We start from the raw sequence: 17,075 nt of genomic DNA on the forward strand, positions 1-17,075 counted from the left end.
TGAACTGATATTAGACAGGCAGTCAGTTTATTAAGGGCTGTGGGTAAGTCAGGTTCAATGGGTATGAGTAGCTACACATCATCCGTGTAGATGAGGAACTGCGTGTCCATTGACCGAATCAGCTTGGTTAGTGGCTTGAGTTAAATATTGAACAGAATAGGTGACAGTATCCATCCTTGTGGTACCTCACATTTCAGAGCCCATGGTGGCAATGAGGTGCTGCCAAAAAGTATAGACTGTTGCCTGTCTGATAGATACAAACCTAGCAGTACTAATACCGAGGCACATCCCCTGTCTCGGTTTCTGTGAAGATCATCTAGTAGGGATACGAGGACCGTTTCTGTTCCATAACCAGGTCTGAATCCAGATTGACATGGATCTAGCCAGTTTCTCTCTTCTAGCCAATCACTGAGTTGAACACAGATGGAGACAAGTCCATAGACCGCTACTAAATGGACTTGGGAAAAATCCACAATTCCAGGAATAACATGTATAGAATGTTTATACATTGGAAGCTTGCCAGGTGCCCTTGGCCTGGATTGGCCGCTGTTGTGGACAGGATGCTGGGCTCGATGGACCTTTGGTCTTTTCCCAGTATGGCATTACTTATGTACTTATGAGATGGTTTGTTCTATAAGTTTTCCTAGAAATGGGATGTTGGATACTGGCCAGTAACTTTCAAGTTTGTCCTGATCAAGTTATTCTTTTTAACAAAGGAATGCTCCACTGTCCTTTTTAATGCTGTCGGTAGTTGCCCATTAGAAAGAGAGGAGTTCATGATTTTTGTGGAGTTTTCTATGAGGCCCCTACTCGCCAGCTGCACTATCTTTGATGGGCAAGGGTCGAGGGTGCAGGTAGCTGGTCGAAGGTCTCGAATTTGGTCAAGGCTCTCCTCTGTTATTGAGTTTAACAGAGTCCCATATGTCTGTGTGAGAAGGGGCCCTGTAAATCCTAATGGAGACTTTTAATTTTGTTGGCAAAATATGCAACAACATTTAGTGCATGCTATTTCAGTTATCGCACGCTAAGCCTTAGTCAAAGGGCCCCTAAATGTGGTATATCAAGAGCTAATAAACCATAAAAGATAAATTGATAGCCAGGAAGATATTATTTTGAATAAAAACACACCAAAATATGTTTTCACCTAAATAAGAACCCTTCTCAGTTAACTAACATATGGAGTATGTACGTGTCCTTCAGAATATCTCCTCCTTCTCCCCCCATATACATAGGCACATCTTTCCCATTTGAAATGTCACCTATTCCCATATACCTTGGCAGATTTTGCAGCATTTGCCTTCCACTTTCTCCGGATATTCACAAGGATACTCGTTGGGACATGTTACCCTGTGGCAGTCCTGCTTTCCATCCTTGCAGGTACAGAGGATGCAGGGCAGGGTACCGAAGGATCGGAAAACGGGGTGCCAGACCTCTCCGTGTGAGTAAGTCTTCCCATTATAAATGCAGGCTGAAATAGAATGGGACAGTTGAGCAAGCTTCCGATCTTCCACTGAGTACATACAAGAACGCAAGACGACCTCAGCTTTTAGAGCATAATTCTATAAAGTAAGTAACGTTTTGAATTTCATAAATGTTTACCTACCTAGCATATAGGCCACCTAATCGCTATTCTCTAACTATGCATAGATCTGTGAGAGCAGATAGTTTGCAAGTGGTTGTACACATAGAGGGGTATTTTCGATATGATGTCTAAATCGACTTTGGATTATGCTGAAAACGTCCAAAAATCAAATAGTGACAATGAGCATTTTCAAATTAGAAAATTGTCTATCTTTTTCTCTTTGAAAATGACCATTTCCTAGATGATGTTGTGCTTAATATGTCTATCTTTTTTGGACCTTTTTCCAAAAAAAAAAAACTGTCCAAGTGAAAAAAAAAAAATCAATCAAGCCATTGGGACGTAGGAGGAGCCAGCTTTCCTAGTAGACTGGCCAGACACTCAGGGGAACTGCGGTGGACTTCACATAAAAGGTCCTAGGTACACATCTCACCATTACCCCCTTATATTTTGAGCCCTTCAAAATCCATTAAAAATGTACTGTACCCAACTATATACCACTACAATAGCACTTATGGCTGCAGGTGTCACCTATATGTGTAATAGTAGAGTGGATTATAGGCCTGGATCACCTTCTCTACTAGGCTATTCCAGAAAACTGCTTGCCGCTCTAATAGGACTGGTCATAACATTTGAAGCTGTCAGAGGCTGGTATGTACTGTTTCATTAGCAGAAAACAAGTGGGAAATCGACCATGGACTCCAGAAATGAGAGGGACAACCTTGATACTGAACTCTGCAACACAACAAAACTCAAGGACGTAGTGGACATAACTCAACTCTTCCGTTGTACGATTCCCTAAAGTGGCAGTGCTACATGAACTTTATCCTACCACAACATCACTTGGTATTTGTTCACCGGAGACTCCAAAGACTCTCCGGTATTATGTAAGCCACATTGAGCCTGCAAATAGGTGGGAAAATGTGGGATACAAATGTAACAAATAAAAATAAAATAAATAAAAAATACTTCTAAGGAGATTTATTGACAAAAAGACTCGATGTGGTGCTGCGTTTCGGCCTATGTCCTGTCTCAGGAGACTGTTGTTAACAAATAGATGATAAAATCTCTAATGTGTTATCTTCTCCAATGCAAAAGACATTAAAAAAAGGTTCTTGAAAAAGACCGTAAGTTGAAAATCAATGCTTCCTTTGATCGCCATAGGTCGACACGCGGTGCCGTGTTGAGTCTTTTTATCAATAAATCTCCTTAGAATTATCAAGGTTGTCCCTCTCATTTCTGGAGTCCACGGTCAATTTCCCACTTGTTTTCTGCTGTTGGTATTTCCCGTGGGATTTCAGAGTTCTCCACTTTGGTGGATTTCTACTGGATGTACTGTTTCATTTACATCTTTGCGGGGTGGGAGGGGTCTGTGACCACTGAAGGAGTAAGGGGGTGTCATTCCTTTATTTCTGCAGTGGTCATCTGGTCATTTAGGGCATTTTTTTGCAGCTTATTCATTAATAAATTGCTGGACATCGATTGGAGGGCAGGGCAGGGATGAGAGAATTGCTGGACATGGAGGGGAGAGAGGAGAATTGCTGGACATGGATAGGAGAGGAGGGCAGGGAAGAGAGAATTGCTGAACATCGATGGGAGGGGAGGGCAGGGAAGAGAGAATCGCTGGACATGGATGGGAGGAAGGGCAGGGGAGAGAGGAGAACTGCTGGACATGGATGGGAGGAGAAGGCAGGGAAGAGAGAATTGCTGGACATGGATGGGAGGGGAGGGCAGGGGAGAATTCCTGGACATGGATGGCAGAGGAGGACAGGGGGCAGAGAAGAATCGCTGGACATGGATGGCAGGGGAGAACAGGGGGCAGAGAAGAATCACTGGACATGGGTGGGAGGGGAGGTCAGGGAAGAGAGATTCGCTGGACATGGATGGAAGGAGAGGGCAGGGGAGAGAGGAGAATCATTGGACATGAATGAGAGGGAAGGGAATGGGAGAGAGGAGAATCGCTGGACATGGATGGCAGGGGAGGACAGGGGACAGAGGAGAAGCGCTGGACATGGGAGGGGAGGGCAGAGGAGAGAGGAGACATGCTGGACATGGATGGAGGGGAGGGAAGAGAGGGAGGAGATGCTGATGGATGGGAGGGCAGGGGGAGAGAGGAGAAATGCTGGAAATGGATGGAGAGGAGAGCAGGAGAAAGAGGAGAATTGCTGGACATGGATTGATGGAGGGGTTGGCAGGGAGAGAGGAGAAATGCTAGACTTGGATGGAGGAGAGGGGAGAAAGAATTATTGCTTTATATGGATGGAGGGGAGGAGAGAGGAGAAGTGCTGGACATGGATGGAGGGAAGGAAAGAAAAAAGAAAAAGATGCGCATGGATGGAGATGAGGGAAAGGGAAGAGAGGAGAAAAACTACACATGGATGGAGAAAATAGGCAAAAGCTGGATCCACGTTATACCTCCTCCAGTCAATTCCATGGAGGAGGACCCAGCTTTTACTTATGGATGTAGGGCAAGAAATGAAGAAGAAAGGAGGAAAGTAAAGAAATAAATGGAAAGGAAGCCCTGGAAACGGAGTTAAGGGAACAGATAGAGAGCAGCAGAATCAGAGACTGGGACCAATATGGATAGAAAAACAAAGTCACCAGACAACAAAGGTAGAAAAAAATCATTTTATTTCATTTTAGTGTTTGAAATATGTCCAATTTGAGAATTTACATCTGCTGTCTTATTTTGCACTGGGTATACTGGAGCTGTAACAGCTTACAGAAATTATTTATAATGAAAAAAAAATCACATTTTTTTCTCCTATACTAGTATAATATTTTCAATGATGTCAGTTTATATGCGCCATAGCTGGTATAAGGGGTCTGGCTAATGTGGGTGTGGCTATCATAGGGGTGGAGCCATATGTGATGACCCCACCCATAATGAGTACCAGCACCTTTTTTTCCTACAAAAAAAAGCACTGCCCAGATCCCACCCTTAACATGCCCTTGACATGCCCCTTATGATTTGAATGCACTTCTGATGGACTTCATAGAAAAACATCTAAACATTGGTTTCGAGAAAACACTAATGTGGACGTTCTTGTGAGAAAAACATCCAAATGCAGATTTATGACACTTTTTAGACATTTTTATCTTTTGAAAATGAGCCCTATAGTAACATAGTAGCAAAATATAAAAGTGTATGTGTTGCTAGATAGATAGATAGATAGATAGATACGCTTAGGAATATCTATCTATCTATCTATCTATCTATCTATCTATCTATCTATCTATCTATCTATCTATCTTAATCTAATCTATCCTGACGTAGGATTGGCTGTTTCCAAGCAGGCTGTGTTGACCCTTCCATTACCTTTTTTGTGTTTTCCTCTTAAGACGATCTTTATAGTGGTGCCTCCTCCTTTGTGTTTGAAGGTCCTCGCGTTGATTCCCAGAGATGAGCTGGAGATCGACAATGCTGTTCCTCCAAACGATTTCTTGTTCAGGAGCTCACTCAGACATTGATCTTGTGAATATCTCTGTTCATTACCAAAAACAAAACACATATATTCCATTCACCTTTGCTTTTATTTCCATAGTGAGATATTTCAACGTGATGGACCAGGCCCCATTTGGTGGAACGTATTGCTATTATGGATGCATGGAACAGTCCTTCCATCATAGTTGATAGTGAGCAAAAGAGTGACAGGTTTTAAACGTCCTTGAGACAGGTACAGAGGGTAACAGTAAGGTCAAAGGAAGGAGATGACTGGAGATTGAGTAGGGTTGGTGGTGACACAGCAGACAGGCTAATTTGGGGAACATTTTCTGCTGAGAATGTGGTTGAAGGGTTATTTTACTTGTACAGCAAGTTTTTGAAAATTGATCCCAGTGTTACTATGGGCTAGGGGGTCAATTAAAAAAAATGTTGCGCATATAAGAAATCCAGGTGATTTCAGCTGGTTATATTTAAATGAATCTTCAGTACCTCTCCTCTCTTGTCTCTCCCTACGCCCCCCTTTGGGTACTCCATTCTCCTTCTCCTTCTCGCAAGGCCGCCCAAATCGGCATAATCGAAAGCCAATTTTTGACACACTCGACGGCTTTCCGTCGCGAGGACAACCAAAGTTCATGGGGGCGTGTCGGCAGGGTAGCGAAGGCGGGTTTGGGGCGTGATTAGGAGATGTGCATCCTCGGCCGATAATGGAAAAAATAAGGGCAGTCCAAGACGAGCACTTGGTCAACTTTACTTGGCCCATTTTTTTTCATGACCAAGCCATGAAAAGATGCCCGAACTGAGCAGATGACCACCGGAGGGAATCGGGGATGACCTCCCCTTACTCCCCCAGTGATCACTAACTCCCTCCCACCATAAAAAAAACAGGTTAAAAATACTTTTTTGCCAGCCTCAAATGCCATACTCAGGTCCATCGCAGCAGTATATAGGTCCCTGGAGCAGTTGTAGTGGGTGCAGTGTACTTCAGGCAGGCGGACTGGGGGGGGTTGGGGGGCTCAGCACCCAAGGTAAGGGAGCCATGCACTTGGGAGCAATTTCTGAAGTCCACTGCAGTGCCCCCTAGGGTGCCTAGTTGGTGTCCTGGCATGTCAGGGGGACCAGTGCACTACGAATGCTGGCTCCTCCCACGACCAAATGGCTCGATTTGGCCGTTTTGAGATGGATGTCCTTAGTTTCCATTATCAGTGAAAACCAAGGTCGGCCATCTCTAAGGGTGGCCATCTCTAAGGTTGACACAAATGTTGAGATTTGGCCATCCCCAACCGTATTATCGAAACGAAAGATGGGCGCCCATACAGTCTGGGACGCCCCTTTACGGGGCCATGCCCCCGTTCGATTATGCCCCTCCACATCATGTAAGTCTTGTTTCTAGACTCAATGTCATCTCCAAGATGATCTCATTGAGTACATATATGCTCATATTTGACCTTTTCACTATTGTTATGCTGTTTAACAAAATTGTAAGTTTTATGCCTCGCTGTACATGCTGTACCCTACCTTGGTTGAATCTCTTTGTAAAGATGATTAATAAATCCTAATAAACAAATAAACTAATAAGCGGCCCTTAGCAGTAGTCTTTGCTACTACCACTAGGGGTCAGCCTTCCACTTAAGGGCTATCAGTCTAGACAGAGCATGATTTGGTGTGTTTCAGGAAGTTACTGAAAGTACATTTCTTTGGATTAGCTTTCTAGTAGATCTGACTCTTGGTCTGAGATAGTCAGGAGGTGGGGGTGGATCATTTTGTCTCTTTGGTCTAACAGAAAAATTACATTTTCTACGTTCTTCTAGGGCAAACCTTTACCCCATGTTTGGACGACCATTACTTATTGATAGGATAGAACATGATCTATAGAGTTTGGGGTAGAATCACCTGTATGCAGTGGCGTAGCCAGGGGGGTACCAGGGGAGCGGCCGCTCCCCCAAACGGAGTTCTGCCAGCTCTGGCACCTATTTTTTTCTCAATGTGTTGCATTGAAAATGTGCACCAGCACCGGCAGAAGTCCGCTCTTAGGTTGCTCTCGCTCCCCCCGTGCCATCAACCTGGCTCCGCTTCTGCCTGTATGTAAAAAGAAAAAAAAGTGTGTGGGGGGGGGGGGGGTGAATTCTTTTCCTCTGCACGATTTTGCCTTGCCCTAATACAGTAAATGATGGCAGATTAAGGGGTCCTTTTACTAAGCCGCAGTAAAAAGTGGTTTGCGGTAGTGTAGGCGTGGGTTTTGGGTACACACTGAAATATTTTTCAGCGCACATACCAAAAACGCCTTTTTTTAACCCGAAAAACGACGTGCGGCAAAATCAAAATTGCCTTGTGTCCATTTTGGGTGTCTGACCTAACCGTCAGCCATAGACCTAGCGGTAAGGAATCTGCGTGTTAATGACCAACGCACGTCGGATGCCACTTGGTGCGCGTCCACTAGGCGCGGCAGAAAATAAAAAATATTTTGCGGATGCGTGCCAAAAATGAAATTACCACAAGAACCACGCAGTAGTCGGACGGTAAGTTCATTTTGGCGAGCGTTGGGCGCGCGCAGACGCTTACTCAGCTTAGTAAACGGGGCCCTAAGACCTGTATAGTCCATTCAATCTGCCCAACAAGGTGGTCAGTGGCGTAGCAAGGGGGGGCGGTGGGGGCGGTGCGCCCCGGGTGCACGCCACTGGGAGGGGGTGTCGGCTCCGCTGGTTCCCTGCTCCCTCTGCCCTGGCCGGAACAGGTTAATTCCTGTTCCGGGGCAGAGGGAGCAGGGAACCAGCAGAACCGACAGCCGCATGGCTGTTCCCACCTCCCAAGAGGTAAGAATGCACTGTCGATGTGCCGAGGGGAGGGGGTGTCGATGCGCAGAGGGAGGGGTGTCGTGCTGCACCCGGAGATGACGCCGCTGCACCCGGGGGGGGTGCGCAATGGCGAACCGCCCCAGGTGGCAGCCGCCCTTGCTACGCCACTGCTACCTGCCACTCTGTGCAGCACTCTATGCCATAGTTTAGGGTTGTAGCTGTCGCTCTTTGCAGGTTACATTAGTAGCATAGCCATGGGGGGGAGGGGTGGCTTTGAGGGCCTAGGCCCTCCCACCTTGGGCTCAGGCCCCTTCCAACATTGTGCTGAAGCCCCGCCAATCGAACAATTTCCCTGCCAGAGTCCAGCCCCTGCTGCCTGAGCAGCAGGAAGTCGGCAGGGCGCTCTAGCGGCTGATGGCAGCATTTCTGAACAGGCTTTTTATATAGAAATATATTTATTGTCATCATAAGGAGAAATAAAAGCATATAGCGCAGCACTGAAATGCACAATCCAACACTGCAAATAACAAAGCAAGCTCCGACGTCATGCTGGCTCCTGTCATTAAACCTCCTTGGGTAAAATGGTGCCGATGATCTCTTTTCAGATCATAAGAAATATGTTTCATTTGACTGATTTTTAGTTTTATGACTATTGTGATTTGTTTTTTTTCCTCGCTATCAACCTTCGAAAGGCTGAAAAGAACTGGGATGAACCAAGCCCTATAACCCTACAGATACACCTGCGTAAACCATGGTTCAAAACTTCAAAAAATGCAAATGTCACGTACAACACCTCTGTTTAAATGAAGTGGCTCCTCTTCTAAGGACTTTTCAATGGAACTCTCTGCAAAATACAATTAAAAAAATAGTTACGAAGTGTTTTTTTTTATAATAAGTTTATTAAATCATAACAATACACCACAGAAAATGCAACAGAACAGAACAAAACACACACTATGGTACAGAGTGCTGAGTTCTAACCCTAAAATTAGTCCTTATTGGATAGAAAAAGGTCTAAAGACTTCCATTTGCAGATAGCTGATTTGTGTCCAGACAGGGAGAGTACTGCAGATTGCTCATATTTTTTATAAAGCAGAATCCAATTCCACCACACCACCACATTCACATGGGAATTATCCTTCCAGTGCGAAATGACCAGTTTCAGCGCAACTGAAACCAAAAAGTCATACAATAACTTATCATTGTCCGTGTAGAGAAATGATATACAAACAGATTTCCATATCACATATTTAGGTAAAAAAGATTCTTGGAAACCAAAAATCTTTTCCAATTTTTCCCAAACATCTGACCAAAATGTTACAAGAGGTGGACATTCCAACAGTAGGTGTGTGAGAGTTCCAGTTTTGTTTTTACAGGACCAACACAAATCACAACTAGAGGACCCAGACAGTTTACTCTTTCTAGGTGTCCAGAGGGTCCTGTGATACATGTGATACGAAGTGTTTAATAATGTTTTACAAAATGTGAAAGCCCTCCACTGCAAGTAAGTCAAGCGGATGCGCTGAGGTATCTCAGTTCTCCTGCATGCAACGAGAAAGTCCATTGGAGATAAATTGTAACACAAAATTCTTTTTATATTCAACGCCATGCTTACGTTCCACAGTTACCCCATTATTATGGTTCAATGTGGATTACAAATCATAAGAAGTTAAAATATATCTAGGAATTTGCAACTGTAAGAAATGTTTACTGTATTATAGAGGGGCATAATTGAACGGCGCCGGCCAGATAGCTGGCCGGCCATCTTCGGGGCCGGCGCCGTAAGTGGGCGGAGCCAACCGTATTTTCGAAAAAGATGCCGGCCATCTTTTTCTTCGCTAATACGGTTGGGCCCAGCCAAATGTCAGAGTTCGCCGGGTTTGAGATGGCCGGCATCGGTTTTCGGCGATATTGGAAAATAATGCCGGCGATCTCAAACCCGGCCAAATCCAAGGCATTTGGTCATGGGAGGAGCCAGCATTTGTAGTGCACTGGCCCCCCTCACATGTCAGGACACCAACCGGGCACCCTAGGGGGCACTTCTAAAAATTAAAAAATAAAAATAGCTCCCAGGTGCATAGCTCCCTTACCTTGGTTGTTTAGCCCCCCAAATCCCCCCCAATACCCACTCTCCACAACTCTAAACCATTACCATAGCCCTAAGGGTTGAAGGGGGGCACCTACATGTGGGTACAGTGGGTTTTGGGTGGGTTTTGGAGGGCTCCCATTTACCACCACAAGTGTAACAGGTAGGGGGGGATGGGCCTGGGTCCACCTGTCTGAAGTGCACTGCACCCACTAAAACTGCTCCAGGGACTTGCATACTGCTGTCAGGGAGCTGGGTATGACATTTCAGGCTGGCAAAAAAGTTTTTTTTTTGTTTTTTTGGGTGGGAGGGGGTTGGTGACCACTGGGGGAGTAAGGGGAGGTCATCCCTGATTCCCTCCAGTGGTCATTTGGTCAGTTGGGGCTCCTTTTTGAAGCGTGGTCGTGAAAAAAAAGGGACCAAATAAAGTCGGCGAAATGCTCGTCAAGCCTGGCTTTTTTTCTCATTATCGGGCGAAGCTGGCAATCTCATGAGCACGCCCCCGCCCCGCCTTCACTACCCTACCGACATGCCCCGTTGATGTTTCGACAGCTCCGCGACGGAAAGCAGTTGAACCCTGCCAAAATCGGCTTTCGATTATACCGATTTGGCCGGGTTCAGGAGATCGCCGGCCATCTCCCGATTTGTGTCGGAAGATGGCCAGCGATCACTTTCGAAAATGAGCTGGATAGTCTCCTCCTCCAAGAAAAAGAAGTCATTTAACTTTTTACTAAACTATATATACTTCATTTCTAGCTTATAGGACCTTTTAGTAAAAATAAAAATAAGCATGCATTAAATTCTAGATACACCCATATATATTCCTATGGGCGTCTCTAGCATTCAGCATGCGCTAAAAACGCTCCCGCAGCTTTAGTAAAAGACCCCCTTAACAGTGGCGTTCCTAGGGTGGCTGACACCCGGGGCGGATCGCCGATGCGCCCCCCCCCTGGGTGCAGTGTCCCCCCCCCCCCCCCGGTGAAAGGACAACTCCCCCCAGTGAAAGGACACCCCCCCCCAGGTGCATTTTCACCTGCTGGGGGGGGGGGCGCCGCGCGCCTGTCGGCTCCGCTCGTTCCATGCTCCCTCTGTCCCGGAACAGGAAGTAACCTGTTCCGGGGCAGAGGGAGCACGGAACGAGCGGAGCCGACAGGCGCGTGGCACCCCCCCCCCCCCCGGCGGCGTGCACCCGGGGCGGACCGCACCCACCGCCCCCCCCCCCCCCAGGAACGCCACTGTCCCTTAATGATTAAAAAGCAAGATGTTTCAACAAGCGGGCGTTTGGCAATAGATAATTAAAGAAAACATTTTTTTAAATCATATTCCCTTCACCGATGGGAACTGTAGGATCAAGTTTTCTTGGTTTTGCAGTATCTTATCCAATGTCCCATGTAATCTGGGATCAAAAATTGTTACTGGGTGCCTGTTTTTCATACAGTTGCTGATCAAGTCTGACCCAAGTTGCACTACAAACTAAAGTCTATCTATTCAGTTAATTGTTGTCATTTGGGAATCCATTCCCTTTACTGAATGTGGAGAATAAACGAGCAGATCAACGTGACATCCAAAGGATTTTATTAGAGATATCGTATATAAGAAAGTTGCCCGACACAGGCCGTGTTTCGCCCACAGAGGGCTGCGTCAGGGGCTACAACAAACAAACAAATCGAATGATAAAATATCAAACTCATAAAAACTATATAACGTATAAAATTTAAAAACATAAGATATTGTTATTGCTTTTAAAACATAGACCTAGATTATCAACAATGTTTTAAAAGCAATAGCAATATCTTATGTTTTTAAATTTTATACGTTATATAGTTTTTATGAGTTTGATATTTTATAATTCGATTTGTTTGTTTGTTGTAGCCCCTGACGCAGCCCTCTGTGGGCGAAACACGGCCTGTGTCGGGCAACTTTCTTATATACGATATCTCTAATAAAATCCTTTGGATGTCACTTTGATCTGCTCGTTTATTCTCCACGTTGGATCTTGCAGATCGCTTGCCTTGTTGTTTTTTGGGACCTTTACTGAATGTGGACATTATACCCCTGATGCAGGTGTCTGCCGAAACACGGTCACTTTGGGTCTGGCCAATAAATTTCCTACTGGTGTTTTGTGCTGTAGTTTTCTCGGGATTCCTTCTGCTGCTTCTGGTTTCCCTACCCCAGGTCATTGTATTAATACTGCTTGTGTTTCCTTGCTTCATATTTGGAACTTGTAATCTGGGGTAAGGCCATGTAGCATCCTCAACACTAGTTTAAATATTGAATGAGTTTGCATTGGGAGCCAGTTAATTTTGTCAGAAGTGGAGTTGCTCAGTCGAACACTTTTGCATTCTATCATCAGTCCGGCTGCCGTATTTTGCAAATTTTGTACATCCACACAGCTGGGCCCTGGTATTCACCATTTAATTGTGAGGGACTAGTATTCACTTAGGGGCCCTTTTACGGACCAGCGGTAAGTCCAACGCGGCCACCGGTGGTAGTTCCGGATCGAGCATGCACCAATTCTAGGGTTAGAAAAACCCCAGAAATGGTTAGTGCAGTGGTAACCCGGCGATAACTGCTGGTTTACTGCAGGAGCCCTTACCGCCACCTCCAGGGTATCCACTCTATTGCCTATTTCCGTGTCATCCGCAAAAAGGCACACCTTTCCTTCCAACCCTTCAGCAATATCTCCCACAAATATATTAAACAGAATAGGCCCCAGCACCGACCCCTGAGGAACTCCACTGCTCACCTTCCTTTCCTCTGAGCGGATTCCATTTACCACCACCCTCTGCCACCTGTCGGTCAACCAGTTTCTTATCCAGTTCACCACTTTTGGTCCTAAGTTCAACCCTCTCAGCTTCTTCATGAGTCTTCTGTGGGGGACCGTATCAAAGGCTTTGTTGAAGTCCAAGTAGATTACATCTAGCGCACGTCCCTCATCCAGTTCTTTGGTCACCCAGTCAAAAAAGTCAATAAGATTCGTTTGGCAGGATTTTCCTTTGGTAAAGCCATGTTGCCTCAGGTCCTGTAACCCGTCGGCTTCTAGAAAGTTAACTATCCTTTCTTTCAGCAGCGACGGTGCTGAATAATGATTTTTCCTACCACCGACGTGAGACTTACTGGTCTGTAGTTTCCCACTTCTTCTCTGTCTCCATTTTTGTGAAGAGGGACCACATCCGCTCGTCTCCAATCTCGCCAGCCAAGGTCCTCTTGTGCAGGACGTCAGAAACAGAAGGAAGCCTTTTGCGAGAAGAAGAGGACCTCAGCTGGCGGGGGTTGGGGTCCCCCGCCAGCAAAGGCAGGCGACGGCGACGGTGTGTTGGCGGCGGGTTGGCGGCAGGGGGGCCCGGGCCCAAATCTACGGGGGCCCAGGCCCCCCTGGCCCCACGTAGCTACACCACTGCCCTAGATGCAAAACCCGGGATTTCATTTCTAGAAATATCCTCCTGCATATCTGACTGGCACGTGATCTGTCCAGGAACACCAAAACCCTCTGTCCACAAAATATAACGGTTCAGCTTTTTATATCGCTACTTTTTGGATAAGTCAGGGAACCACCCATGCCTCACCAATACCCCACCCCAGCATCATCTGGTAGTGCCGGAATGGTCACCAGTGTTTTTCAGTAGCAGTATCTATACAGTGGAGCTGAAAATTGCTGAATGGACCCAACCATTAGTATCCGGAAAGCAAGTTCTGCATCCAGGAGCTCCCTGCCAGCCCATGAGTCATTAATGTAAACCTCAGTGGTAGAGAGGGGACAGCTTCCCAAATTACCTTTACAGACTTGGCAGCAGAAATCTGTTAGCGTGAAGGGGGAGGAGCAGACCACTTCCGGACATGTCATCAACCCACAGTAAATCTGGCCATCCTAGGAGGTATACAAACAAACAGAAGCAAAACCCACACCAATAAACAACAGATATATAAAAAAACAACTCAGAAACAAAACCCACAGCAATAAATAGCCACCCATTTATTTATCCCAGTTGACTCTAAACACCTTCTTGACCCCACTTCTATATCTGCATTTGGCCCCTGGCTTCATAGCAAGATGTCTCATTGTATTGTAGGAACAGCCAGGGCTGGTGCTAGGGTTTCTGGCACCCCCCCCCCCCCCCCCCGCAGCTTATTAGTCGGTGCCCCCTACCCATCCAGCCAGGGCCGCTGAGAGACTGAGCTGGGCCTGGGGCAAGGCTGCCCTCGGGGCCCCTGCCACCACTGCCGCCACCCCCCTGGGGCCGCCCCCCCCAATTGCTACCACTGTCACCTCCCTCTCCTGCTCCCAGGCTGCCGGCGCTGCAGTCCTCAGTCTCACCTGCCCGCCCTCTGCTCTGTCGACAGTTCCCCCTCCATCCGCCACGGGCCCCCTCTATTCATATCGGCAGCGCCTCACCTCTGTGTGAAAGCGGCAGGATCGCCTCCCTTCGGGCCCTCCCTCACTGTGTCCCGCCCTCGCGGAAACAGGAAGTTACATCAGACGAGGGCAGGACACAGTGAGGGAGGGCCCGAAGGGAGGCGATCCCGGCGCTTTCACACGGAGGTGAGGCGCTGCCGATTTGAATGCAGGGGGCCCGTGACGGATGGAGGGGGCTGTCGATGGAGCCGAGGGCGGGCAGGTGAGACCCGGGAATTTTGTCCCCCCTGCCCCCTCTCTGGCAGCCCTGCATCTAGCATCTTCTCTCTCTTTTCTCCTCCCAACCAACACACCCCCCCCCCCCCCACACTCCATCCAGCACCTTCTCTCTCCCCTCCTAGGGACAGCAGAATGCATTTTTGTTTGGGGGGGGATACACACTCTGCCCCCAGTTTCACCTTCAGTTCCCAAGTTCCCACACCAGTTTACATTTATTCAATTTTTTGTAAATCACATACATCGTAATTCTATAACAGAGCACTACAGTCAGGCCCATAATGTTATAGAAAATACTAACATTTACACGCACAGTGCACATGTACGTGCGAAAGTGCTAAAGCGCTGAAAAGTGGCCTGCGGTAGTGTAGACGTGCGTTTTGGGCGTGCGCAGAATCATTTTACAGCGCACCTGTACAAAATGCCTTTTTTAAATTTTTGCCAAAAATGGACGTGCGGCAAAATGAAAATTGCCGCAAGTCCATTTTGGGTCTGAGACCTTACCGCAAGCCATTGACCTAGCGGTAAGGTCTCACGCGGTAACGAGGCAGTAATGGTGTACGCCATAAAATGCTGATTACCGCCCGCGCGCCAGAAAATAAAAATATTTTCCGGCGCACGTAGCGGACATGCATCAAAAATGAAATTACCGCAAGGGTCACACAGTAGCCAGGCGGTAACTCAAAACTGACACACGTTGGACATGTGTAGGCACCTACGCGGTTAGTAAAAGGACCCATTTATGTCTTATCCCCTTACTAGCCGTTGAGCCCGTTAAAACAGGCTATTGGGTCGCCGCTGCCCCCTCCCCCCGAGGTCGCCGCTGGCCCCTCCCCCCCGTTCGCCGCTGCCGGTACCCCCCCCTCGAGTTGCCGCCGCCACCGGCCCGTCTCTTCGCTATTCAACTTACATCTCCAGAGCAGACAGATCAGCTGAGCTCCCGTCGGCCTTCCTTCTCTGCCTGTGTCCCGCCCTCGTGTGACGTAACGTCACCGAGGGCGGGACACAGGCAGGGAAGGAAGGCCAACGGCAGCTCAGCTGATCTGCCTGCTCCGGAGATGTAAGTTGAATAGCGAAGAGACGGGCCGGGTGGAGGGGTGGCGGCGGCGACTCTGGTGGGAGGGGGAGCGGTGGCGACCTCGGCAGTTCCCTCCCCTTTGCGCAGTTTCCCTCTCTGTCCCGCCTCCCCGTCATCACGTATTGACGCGGGGGCGGGACAGAGAGGGAAGTCTACTGCGCATTTGCGAGTGAGTACGGTCACTCGCTGTTTATATGTTTGATTCAGGCTCCCATATTCCCTTTAACTCTCTTTATTTTCAGTGTACTGTCCTGACCTGAGAAAGGAAGTTTTGGCCTTTGAAAGCTAATTTAAAAATGGTTTTACGTTAGTTCAATAAAATGGTATGGGCATCATCTTATTTTAGATTATCTTTTTTGTTTTATCCGTATTTGTTCATTTGTAATGTAGTGATTGGAAAATGCGAGTTTTTGACACTTATGTCTGCTATCTTTACATTTTTCACAGCACAGGGGGACATGCCTTACTTGTTTCTCTGGTGTTCACTGTATGCAGAGTCTGGCTTCTTGGGGGTTCAGTTTATTTTTTTGTCTGCATATTTCTATTTTTAATTTGTGGTTACTTAATCTATACTGGGTGAGGATCTATAAAAATTTGCCTTGTTTTGTTTTCCCCTAGGTGTATTGATGCTTTAATGCACACAGTGTTTACGGTGCTACTTTTTCCGAGGTAGGCTCTTGTTGTGTTGTTATGGTATGGTAGAATCACTCTGTAGGTCTTGAGTGGCATTTCTAGTGGTTTGTATTACTTCACAGTGTGCTTGGTACTGGACTTTGGATTTGGATTTAGATCACACCTTTCTCAATAGTTGCTCAATGCAAGTTACATTCAGGTATCGTAGGTACTTCACCTCGTCACCTACCAACACAGCATGACTATGATCGAACAGGACATCACGCAATCTTCATCCATTCCAACCCTCCACTTATACCTCATACGATCACTATACAACTTTGTATTTGTTATCCACCGACTGGGCAAACGCCTTTGACGGTACTATGTAAACCGCATTGAGCCTGCAAATAGGTGGGAAAATGTGGGATACAAATGTAACAAATAAATAAATCTGAGATTCTACATGGAATGTTGCTACTATTTGAGGTTCTACATGGAATGTTGCTACTATTTGAGGTTCTGCATGGAATGTTGCTACTATTTGAGGTTCTACATGGAATGTTGCTACTATTTGAGGTTCTACATGGAATGTTGCTATCTGTATTTGTTTACACCGGAGTCTGCAAACACCTCTCCGATACTATGTAAGCCACATTGAGCCTGCAAATAGGTGGGAAAATGTGGGGTACAAATGCAACAAATAAATAAATAAAATCTGCCTGTCCCTGGAGGGTTACAATCTAAGGTGCCTGTTTACTAAAGGTTTTCTCCCATTTTGTGTATATGAGAGAAATGTATAGTAAACAGGGCCCTGAGTTTTGTACCTGGGGCAATGGAGGGTTACGTGACT

At 46.7% G+C, this 17,075-nt stretch overlaps 1 protein-coding gene across 3 annotated transcripts in view; it reads right to left on the reverse strand.

The window, feature by feature from the left end:
• CHRDL2 (chordin like 2) overlaps positions 1–17,075 on the reverse strand; it is an 80,440-nt gene that overhangs the window by 16,105 nt on the left and 47,260 nt on the right. For all 3 annotated transcript variants that reach the window (XM_030199320.1, XM_030199319.1, XM_030199321.1), the window contains exons 5-8: positions 13,677–13,770; positions 8,605–8,660; positions 4,899–5,064; positions 1,274–1,468 (exon numbers count right to left, since the gene is read on the reverse strand). In XM_030199320.1, the coding sequence (XP_030055180.1) occupies positions 1,274–1,468; positions 4,899–5,064; positions 8,605–8,660; positions 13,677–13,770 (511 nt within the window). The remainder of the gene's footprint in view (positions 1–1,273; positions 1,469–4,898; positions 5,065–8,604; positions 8,661–13,676; positions 13,771–17,075) is intronic.

The sequence above is a fragment of the Microcaecilia unicolor genome, chromosome 4 (genome assembly GCF_901765095.1).
Source record: "Microcaecilia unicolor chromosome 4, aMicUni1.1, whole genome shotgun sequence".
NCBI lineage: Eukaryota > Metazoa > Chordata > Amphibia > Gymnophiona > Siphonopidae > Microcaecilia > Microcaecilia unicolor.